This window comes from Syngnathus floridae, chromosome 12 (assembly GCF_059516105.1).
Source record: "Syngnathus floridae isolate MCC-2025c chromosome 12, RoL_Sflo_1.0, whole genome shotgun sequence".
NCBI classification, from domain to species: Eukaryota; Metazoa; Chordata; class Actinopteri; order Syngnathiformes; family Syngnathidae; genus Syngnathus; species Syngnathus floridae.
The window spans coordinates 5022596-5032556 of NC_142424.1; the positions used below are offsets into that span (position 1 = coordinate 5022596).

Here is a 9961-nt window from a genome sequence, read left to right on the forward strand (position 1 = left end):
ATTCCCACTCTAAAGTCAGAATCTTGACTATTCTCAGTATTGAATTCTGAATTCTGAAATTTAAATCAGAACCCTAACTTGTAAACTCCCACTTCAAAGTCAGAATTCAAAGATTAAGTGAGAATTGTGACTGTAAAGTCAGAATTTAATTCTGAATTGAATTCCGAGATTAACGTTAGAATTCTGAGAATAAGAAATAGAATTTTGAAGTGAGGGTTTTCACTGTGAAGTCAGAATCCTGATCTTAAATCAGATATATGAAATATAAATCAGAAGTCTGACTTGTAAACTCTCACTTTAAATTGAGAAGTTTCATTATTTTTAAAATCCAATAAGACCATCCAGTGGTTTTCATTTTATGGTATGGGCCATACATTTCTTTTTTCAAAGTCTTCTTAATGTGCTCAATGTGTCTTGCCTACATGTTGATTTGTAATGCAGATTTGGAAGGATGTCAAAACCAACGAGTTCCTCACATAAACTTTACAGATGGCGAGCATGATAAAGAAACGACTTTTTTAACCATTACACTTTAAATGTCAAACTCTTGAACTTTATCAAGGATGACACATTTACCCGAAAAAAATGGCATGTGTCAGACAGTATGACAGAGTTTAAGAGAATCTTGTTGGCTGAGAAGGTCAATTTATTTTTTTCAATCATTTGAGTAAGTTAGTGGGGCGTGAATAACTTCCTGTGAGCTGGGCGAGTCAACTTCTTCATCCAAATTGCACACTCACACAGCTATTATGCTCACACATAAACAATACGATGGATTATCCGTGTGACTTTACAATTTACATTTACATGACATCTTTTTGTGCGACTACCATGATTGGGACCGTGTTAGGACGTATACGTGAGCTCCTCCAGCATTGTCATCTTTTATTACTTCTCACTGGTAAGTCACTTCTATTTCATGGATCCCACCCATGAGTATTTTTTATATATTTTAGTTTCAGCATTTTTTTTTGGTGGGGGGGTTTGTGGTTTTCAGGTGTATTTTTGGATCCATGTGTGGTGTGTTCGCTGGGACAGATCCAACCAGGTGGGATTTGTAAACATAAGTAAATATTTGCGCCTCTTATTTAGCATATAGGTATGATGATGATGTCACGGTTTTGTTTCAGAGTCCTGTGGTAATTACCAATCGATATATGAGCCCTGCCGCCTCGCCTTGCCAGGTAACCGACGACTCAGGAAGTCGGGAAGTGGAATGAAGGACTGAGTGTTTTTTTGTGTCAGGTGGCGTTGCAGGCTTGGAATGTTACGGAAAAACTCACATTCCTGGTCTGCTGACGTGTCAGTGGCGGCGTGGGGCAGCAGAGGAGAGGGAGGCCAACTTCACGCTCATCATCCGTCAAAAGCGAGTCTTGTTAAATTGGCAAAGCAGAAACACAATTTAGCAAGGAAAGATTTTGATTGAAGGTTTTGTGGCTTCTGCTAGGAAGGGCAAATTCTGCAAAGTGTATAAGATAAAAGACCATGAGATGAAGGACACTTTGAGTAACATCCAAGTGTTTGAGCGAAACTTGACCGTGGAGGTTCTGGAACACATCGGGTCCGAATGCTCCAAAGATGTCTTCACGGCGCCTTACAGCAGCCTGCGTAAGTTCTTGCCGACCTTTCACCTACTGACTTTTCGTGGGTTCATGTCTGTGATTCTTCACACGTTTCAGTGCGCTGCGGTCCTCCTCAACACGTCACCTTCAGGCGTCATTCGGACGGTCACGTTGACGTCAGCGCTCAGTGGAGTAAGGACGACGCCAAGGTCGTCACATCCTTCTGCGTGCGTCACAAAGAGGTCACAGACCACCAGGATGATGGAAACTGGCGACAGGTGGATAAAACAGCTCACGTTAGCAATTTGACTTTTGACTTGCGTGTCATTATCACGATACACAGGAAATATGATCATGCTTATCGTCTCCATCAAATTTGTTCCACTTTGAGAAAAACAGCAATGCATTGCAGAAAAGGAAAGAAGGATGGAAGGAAACACAGATGCTATAATGGAAAGAAGAAAGCAGTCTAGAAGACTAGCTAACATTTTTGTCCGTGCGATTTAGGTGTGTTGCCAGGGTGCCGCCGGGTGTCACCTGGCGGGTGTGAAGGGCTCGCCGGTGCTTGAGGTTCAGGTGGCCTGCGAGATCAGCAACAAGTGCTCTCAGTGTCCGTGGAGCCACGTCTACATGCTCCCGCCGGGTGATCATCTTATGGAGGCTACAAACGCCACGTGTCTCGTATCACTATTATTAATATTATCGATTCGCCATCATCAGAGTTGACGAGGCCGCCGCTTAATCTCCACGTGGTAGAAAACAAGATGGCCGACAAAGGAGGACAAAGAATGATCTCGCTGACGTGGATGGTATGGTTACAAAGCATAACTTAGACCTAGCATAGCATAGCAAAATGTAGCATAGCCTAATTTAGCAGTTATTTATAACGCTGTTTTTTTATATTGCTTTCAGTTCGCTGAGGAACATGACGGCTTTAATGTGTCATTGGCCAAGGTCTCAGGGGAGCCTCCCTTGGAGGTCCTCAGCGTAACGCGGCCACCCATCACGTTGCTACTGTCCAACTCAGCCTTCCATGTCTACGTCAACGCTTTCAACAATGTCAGTGTCTCGCCGTCTACCAGCATCACGCTAATGCCACCGCATGGTCAGTCTAATGGTGCCGGATGGACGTCAGCCATTTTAGGCTCATGTCACCCATTTCGTGATCGTTACAGGAGACGACAACGGCAGAGATGGCGGAAGGCTGAGTGTGCGTGTCCACGACCAGATGTCCTTCAGCGTGCTGTGGAAGGACGACTTGGTCAGGAAGTACAAATGCTTCTGTCTGGAGTGGAGCGCCACCTATGGACCATACCCGCCAAACCTGTCCTATAAATCCTTCCATGAGGAAGGCAACAATTTCTGGACGGTGGTTGATATCTCAGGTGGTTTGAACGATTGTATCTTGAGATGATATTCAATGTATTTGTAGCTACCCTAGTAAAGTAGTATCTTGACGAGTAGGTTTTGACAGTTAACTTTCTACTTCCAGAGCAATTGCAAGCGTACACCAGCTACGACGTCTGGCTGCACGTGCGTGGCCAACAGCAAACATGCAACCTGAAGCGAGTCAACAACAGCCAAGAAGCCACCTACGCCAAAACGCGCTTCTACTACCTGGAAGGATGTGAGTGTCTTGTTTTACATTATATGTCAAATATCAAAATTTCAGTATCCCAGATACATCGGATATTGTGATCTCACTATTGATAAACCAGCATTAATAGAGCAATTTCAGTATCAATAACACTATCAAATAGCGATATTAATATGTACCTGTTTTCTGTTAGCGCCGGCTAGCGCTCCTTCTAACTTCAGCGTTGTGTCCGTCACGTCGTCCTCTCTGGAACTGCACTGGTCAGCTATCTCACCGGAGGACCGGCGTGGGTTTCTGCTGGGCTACGTGATCCACTATGCAGAGGACTGGCAGCCAGAGAGAAGTAAGATAATATAAATATGAATTTAACATTCTAATAATTTGCAACGTTTTGTGAAACTAGTGGATGGCTGTTCTTTCGCAGACATCAGCGTGGGGCCGCTGGTCCATAAGTACACGTTGAAGGGTCTACGTAACGGGGCGGCATACCGGGTTCAGGTGTCGGGGTTCACGCGGGCCGGGCAGGGGGTCCGGAGTGCCGCTAGGATGGTGGAGACGCAGCACGGAGTTTCATCAAACCTCACGGCACTCGGCATCATCTCGATCCTCGTTGTAGTGACTGCCTTGTTGGGGTCCCAGTTCCTCAGAAGGTAAAACACAAGCATACCGTTGAAAGGAAATGCAACAACAACTTTACCTTTTTGATATCCATCAAGCAGAGCTAAAGTCGTCTTTTGGCCCAACATTCCCAACCTTGAAAAGAGCAAATCTATGCAGAAATTCAACACACCCACACACCTGGTAAGTGACAATCATGAAGGTGGTCAATTTGATTCCAAACAGCAACTTTTGGTCATTTTTGGATTTCGAACTAAAACTTCCAACTCGACAAATTTGAAAATCCAACCTAAAATTTGGTAAGCTTAGTAGCCCCCCCAAAAAAGAAGCCATGTCTGGAAACACACAAGTTGTATCAAACTCAATTTGATACCTGAAAAATCTACTTAATCCCAACGAATGCTTCCATTTGCTGCAGCTGCTTCAGCCCATCGACAGTCTCGAGCTGGAAGAGGAATGCATCGCGACGAATCTGCTTGTGGTGGAGCTCCGAGCACCGGCTTCATCCCACGGCCTTTCCACTGCCGTTGACGATCAGAGCGCTGTCAACTCCCATGATCCTCCTCCCTTAGCGGCCTGCTTCGGCGGTTACACCAGCTTGGACGTCATCCAGCAGCTGATGATGATGGGTGGAGAAGGGACGCTCACGCGGTAGACTACAGTTTAGCGTGGAGCGCGACACTCGCCTACATGGAAAATGCACATTTGTCATGATCGTGATCCAGGAATAAGTCCAATCGTCCTCCAGTCCTGCAGTGGGCGATGCATGAAGCACAAAAAGACGACTTGTTTAAAATTGTATTTTTTTTTTTTTTTTTTACTAAAACGTCACATCAAACAGAAGCTTGTGTACATGAAACAAATGTACAATAATACCAGTGCTCTCTTTTAAAAAAATAGAACAAAATCAATTTGTTGACTTTTAACTCAATATTGTATTCAGTTACCGATGCTAGTGCTAACCATGCAAATGAACTTCTCCGATATTTTGTACAACGGCAGCGTAGGCACTTGATGTTCTCCGCGTCACTCTGCTTTTTCGTACACTTTTTTTAAGTGGGGGGGAAGCCGGCTTAGCATCAGAAACTGGACGGAGGCAGTAATTGCATTTTAACATCAGAAACTCTTTTCGCACTGATTATCAATGCTGTTTTTTCACAGCGTTGTTATTCGGTGTGAAATGTAATGACACAAACAGGAAGTAAAAGTCGACCCATCAAATACCAGTGTGGGATCATAGTTAAAATAACATAGCTGGGACGTAGGCTGTTTTTAAATGTGATTTTTAACACCTAAAGTAAGCTGTAGTGCATGAAAGGTACTGACATGGAACGTGGGAGAGCCGAAGTTGATTCGTCAGGTTGCTTGTCAATGGCGGGAGACAAAAACCCAAACTGGGGTTCAAGGTTCATCAGCTTCCTCTTTTTTTCCGCCCTACCCACACGTTTATCTTTCACAGCTGCGCAACACAATAGGGACTAAAAACAGCAAGCGTGGCCACAAAAACATAAAAAACGAAATGAAGCCCCCTTGTAAACGTCGCTACTCGTGCAGGAAACATCGGGCGTTTCCTTCCTTTCACGCTGCCATAACGGGCAAGTGAGGCTCACCGTTAACCAATTTTGGGAGCATATGCCCGTGCTTAACACGTAACCGTTATTTGCGAGATGCAAAAATTGGACATTGTGGCGCTTCACTTGCCCTCTCGGCGGGGGGGGGGAGTGACAACTTAAGTCAGTCAGTCGGGCAGCGTCAAATGGACGCGTCGTCGCTGCGCGCCTTGTGGACGCCGTTGTGCTGCGTGAAGGGGGGCGAGTGGGCGTCCTCGGCGGGTGAGACCTCTCTGTCGTAGTCCCGTCCCACCTGAAACATTCCACAGTGCCCGCGACGAGATTTCAGTCGTAAGTTTCCACTTTTATGTTCTCCTCCCCGCATTTTGGGTCTTGGTGTCCTGTGCAAAGTGTTGTGAAAGACGCCCCAAGTCCGACTTACCTTGTGCATTTTCTTGCCTCTCGGCCGCTCTTCATCTTTCCGGCTTCTTTTTCTCGATGAAGAAGGTTCCCATTCGTCCCGGCTGCGTTCCCGCCGTTTTTTAATTCTGACAACATCCAATGCAAAGTGAGATTGTGAACGTTAGTATCTTTTCAAGTTCAACTGCCTGATATTCACCTCTTTGGGGAGGGCGACCTGCCCCTTCTAGGAGGACTCCGAGATCGCCCTCGACTCCGCCGGCGAATCCTAAACGTCACATGTTATTTACAAATATGCTTTCCTTCCAAAGCGCAGCCTGAGTATTCTGGACCAACCTGGAGCGGCTCGTGCTTCGCCGCCTGTCTCTGGAGCGTGAGCGCTTCCTGTGGCTACTTCGGGAAGTGCGTGTGTCATTCTTCTGCCACTTCTGCGGCGGTCTGGAAGCACAAAAGTTTTCAGAACATCGCAACAGTTGCAAACCCTGAAAAAGTGACGCCTCACCCGTGTTTGGAGCGTGATCTTTTCCGTGAGCCAGAGTGGGATCGGGATCGTGATGGGGGTCGTGTTCTCCCCGAATGAGCGACGTAGTGTTTCTCTTTCTCCACTGAGGGAAAAAACAAAACAAAAAAAAGACAACATCCGGTTATCCCAAAGGTGACGCTGGTAAACAGAGGGCCGGTGTCTCACCTGGCTCGATGGCGGCGGCGATGGTAGACTGCGCCTCCCGAACGCGCTTCATCACACTCTCCAGCTGCTTGGCGGCGGCCTGCGGCGTCATCTCGGGCGGCTTCACGATAGCGTTGTTGGAGTGGTTCACCCTGATGGAGAGCAAAATGAACGACATCATCATATCTGTCATCAATAATCCCCGCTGTCGTCTTCACGTACTTGAGGGCCCGGTCTCCGAACATGACGCCGTTGAAGGAGAGTGCCCGGGCGACGGCGTCCTGCTCCACAAACTCCACAAAGGCAAAGCGCGAGGGCTGCGTCTCGTCACCCGCCATCCGCACAAACTTCACGTCGCCCACCTGCTGGAAGAATTCCAGTAGCTGCTCCGCCGTTGTGGTCTGCAGAGGGGATAAACCGTCAAATTACAGCATGACAAGGGTTTTTACTGCAAATCCTGGATTGCATCTGGCCAATGATCACCTGTGAGTTCAAATTGCCCACGTAGACCGTCCTCCTGATCTCATCCACCTTGGACGGGTCCACGTTGCCCATGAGGGGGGGCTGCTGGAGCGAGGAGACTGCAGGCTCCAGGGTAGGGGTTAGGTGACCAACCAGGGGCAGGTTCAACTGTGTGTTGAAGGTACAGTAGCCAAAATAGGTGATATATGAGGAAAGGATTGTTCATCACATTCAACGACTCACATTCTGTCGTGGGCTGGGCGCCGGGATGGGGAGCAGCCCCCTGCCGTGGAGCAGGTTGTGCACGGGAGCAACAGGTGCCAAAAGCGACAAGGCCTTGGCCTCTTCCGGAATCTTCCCTGCGGGGTACACACAAACAACAGCTGCTCCAAAAAACAATAAAAATATCCATAGCACTTTCTTACACACAGTCTTACGAATATCTTAGCACGATTTATCTTAGGACTGCTTAGTGCTGTGTTTGTGTGTGTGTGGTGGTGGTGGTGGTGGGGGGGGGACAACTCAAGAAAAATCTGGCGACGCTAATAGCGCACATCAAGAAAACAAAAAGGCTTTCACTGCGGGAACAATACCAAATCATCTTGCAATTTTCGACAGCAGGCTTGGGGTGGAGCAAGGGGCTGTAGCATCAAGTAGGTTGTTGCCATGGTAACAGCAGGTTGTCTTATTACATATTTAAGATAAGACGCAAAAATATAAATGATGCTTGTACGCTAATGAGAGATGGACCACCTCTGGATGATGAATGAAATCATTGCTGCATTAGCATCAATAGCGAGACTATTATAATGGCGAATCATCCACGAGCTACAATCATCTGAGCGGACTTGGGAAGAGGTCAGAAGATGTTCTCACTCTCTCTCGCTTTCTCTGTCACTACGGCAATGACAAGAGAGGCAAGTGTTAGTCATCCTCCCTCTTAGCATCCCGTCGCATCATCATGCCGACTCAACCACAAACAAGCTGCAGCAGGAGAGAGAGAGAGATAAGGGGTATATGGGGGGGAGGGAGGGTTGGACAATAATAATAATAAGACAGTGGTGCCTTGACTTATTCAAACCAAACCACATCACTTCATCTTGAGAAAGTTGGCTAGCCAAACGTCAGCTAACAAAACTAGCATCTCAATCACAGTTGTAATTTCCAAAGCTATATTAAAAGTAAAAAAGTATTCTTGAACACAAAAGGTGCAGCAACACATATAGATAATATAATAAATATGATATTTGCAGGCATCTTGACACTGTGTAAAGGATGACATTCTATTATATTCTATTTTGGAGGGGGAGATTGAATGGATTCATATGGTTTCAACTAAATGGAACTCGTCAGTCAAGGTACCACTATAATAATAATAATGATGATAAAAAATAAATATAAAATCGCTCCAGGGAGAAGAGCGAAAGTGAGAGAACCACCTTTTCATTGACAGAGACAGCAGAGATTGGACAACATTGGGGGAACAAAAAGTATGAAAAGAAAAAAAAAAAAAGGAGACAAGGTGTCCATCTTGGAGTGCTCCTGGTCACATGATCACTGACGCCTCGTGGCCCCCGTCATCGAGGACGGTAGCGGCCTGGCAAACAATGCCTCAATGACTCAGGCTTAGTAGTGTGGTCGTGTATCTGATATGCACACATAATCACACAGGAAACAAAACAAAAAGCCAAATTAATCACGTCCGTCCAGACAGCAACATCTAATTATTTGTTGCTGACAGGGGAGGGGGAGGAGGTGAAGGACGAAAAAGGGACAATTAAAGAAAATAAAAAAGGGGGATGGGGGGGTCCTCCCACAAAAACAGGTGATGTTGGAATTTAGGATGATTTGATTTGTAAAATGGTAAAAAGGGGAATAGGGTTGCGAAGGGGTTAGAAATTTCTGGTAAGCTTCTGAAAAATTTTCATGGAAAGTAAAACTGGGCTATATTGTAAATTTTCAAAATGTGTAATTTAATGGGAAAGTATCCCATTCAAGCATTTTGTCATCAGCAAACATCCATGCAAAGTAGATTACATTTCCCCCACCAACTATATTAAATATACATAGATTAAACCCTCATACCATTGAACTTGCAAGCTCTAAACAGGAAACTGAGATTTGAATCCCACACTGAGATTTGAATCTCAAACCTCCGAACTGCGAGGCTGACGTGCAAACTACAAAGTTGCGTTGATCGTAACTCGTCGTACATTTTATTAAAATGATTTAATCTGTGGGGGGGAAAAAAAATTGTGACTCTCAGCATCCACACAATGGAACGCTGCCATGACGTAACAGCTACGTGAACGAATGTTATCCAACCCAGTATAGCACAAGAGCGAATAGTTGAATAGAAAGCAAGGTCATTATGAAATCAAGGGACATTTTGAAGCTTTAGTTCCCACTGACCTTCGGCACATGGCACAACTATGAGGGCTCTGTCCATAAAAACAGTATTAGTGAGATGCTGCGCCACTCCAACGCTGGAAGATTCTCGATACTTGACATAGCACACTTTGGACGAGAAGGTTAGAGTGGAGTTGCTATAGAGGGACAACAAAAAAGAGGTATTAACACAATCACGTGACATCGTTAAATGCTTAATTATAGTGTCGGACCAGGCCGCACATCGGCGTTGTCGCCTGATCCCCCCCCCAGCCGCCGCACGTCGCTCTTACTCGGGTGGGTAGAGCCGAAGCTCCTCGATGTCCCCCAGGAAGCCGAAGAGAGTGCGCATTTGCTCGCTGCTCACCGTTGACGACAGATTAGTCACCTGGACGACGTTAGTGCCGGATATTCCACTCATTTCGAAATAATGACGTATTTAAAACAGCAATAATGTTTATATTCGCCGAATATATGTTCGTGTTTTTTTACGTCGGAGATTCGCTGGCTTTTTCTCACAGCACAATTGCATAGCCGAGCGCATTACCGCCCCCCTGTGGGTGGAAGTCGCACAAGACAAGACATTTGCACAGTCCAAATGATCAATTTAATTACAGTAAATAATACAACTAAAAATCAAACTACAACTCAACCACGAACTGTAATGTTATGGGGCCCGAGTAGTCATCAATGCAAC

The 9961-nt window shown here is 45.9% G+C and overlaps 2 protein-coding genes and 2 long non-coding RNA genes across 4 annotated transcripts; 2 read left to right on the top strand and 2 right to left on the bottom strand.

Moving 5' to 3' along the window:
* Positions 1-510: 510 nt before the first annotated feature.
* On the top strand, positions 511-1182 carry LOC148389683 (uncharacterized). The gene is made up of 3 exons (XR_015861613.1): positions 511-901; positions 998-1048; positions 1131-1182. It is a non-coding gene; the product is annotated as an uncharacterized LOC148389683 (long non-coding RNA).
* Positions 611-4124, bottom strand: LOC148389684 (uncharacterized). The gene is made up of 3 exons (XR_015861612.1): positions 3649-4124; positions 3339-3485; positions 611-1830 (listed from the first exon to the last, which is right to left on the bottom strand). It is a non-coding gene; the product is annotated as an uncharacterized LOC148389684 (long non-coding RNA).
* On the top strand, positions 1373-4772 carry LOC148389685 (protein sidekick-2). The gene is made up of 11 exons (XM_088391544.1): positions 1373-1608; positions 1680-1840; positions 2070-2205; positions 2283-2371; positions 2475-2667; positions 2738-2947; positions 3055-3189; positions 3353-3502; positions 3584-3809; positions 3876-3960; positions 4196-4772. Exons 1-11 carry the CDS (start codon positions 1491-1493, stop codon positions 4430-4432), a joined length of 1740 nt encoding a protein of 579 aa, XP_088247670.1. The 5' UTR covers positions 1373-1490; the 3' UTR covers positions 4433-4772.
* srek1 (splicing regulatory glutamine/lysine-rich protein 1) lies at positions 4562-9815 on the bottom strand. The gene is made up of 11 exons (XM_088391545.1): positions 9558-9815; positions 9289-9422; positions 7120-7235; positions 6898-7044; positions 6637-6815; positions 6436-6566; positions 6250-6352; positions 6084-6185; positions 5947-6015; positions 5770-5875; positions 4562-5640 (listed from the first exon to the last, which is right to left on the bottom strand). The coding sequence occupies exons 1-11, from the start codon at positions 9683-9685 to the stop codon at positions 5530-5532; spliced, it is 1326 nt and encodes a 441-aa protein (XP_088247671.1). The 5' UTR covers positions 9686-9815; the 3' UTR covers positions 4562-5529.
* Positions 9816-9961: the final 146 nt, after the last annotated feature.

What these genes read in the sequence shown, in the direction of transcription:
- LOC148389685 (XM_088391544.1), top strand. Translation starts at nt 1,491, where the DNA reads ATGAAGGACACTTTGAGTAACATCCAAGTGTTTGAGCGAAACTTGACC. An exon ending in TGATCTCGCTGACGTGGATG is followed by an intron (nt 2,372 to 2,474) that starts GTATGGTTACAA and finishes TATTGCTTTCAG; the next exon opens with TTCGCTGAGGAACATGACGG. An exon ending in CACGCTAATGCCACCGCATG is followed by an intron (nt 2,668 to 2,737) that starts GTCAGTCTAATG and finishes TGATCGTTACAG; the next exon opens with GAGACGACAACGGCAGAGAT.
- srek1 (XM_088391545.1), bottom strand. Translation starts at nt 9,685, where the DNA reads ATGAGTGGAATATCCGGCACTAACGTCGTCCAGGTGACTAATCTGTCG. An exon ending in CGCCGCCGCCATCGAGCCAG is followed by an intron (nt 6,353 to 6,435) that starts GTGAGACACCGG and finishes TTTTTCCCTCAG; the next exon opens with TGGAGAAAGAGAAACACTAC. An exon ending in AGGTCGCCCTCCCCAAAGAG is followed by an intron (nt 5,876 to 5,946) that starts GTGAATATCAGG and finishes GGATGTTGTCAG; the next exon opens with AATTAAAAAACGGCGGGAAC.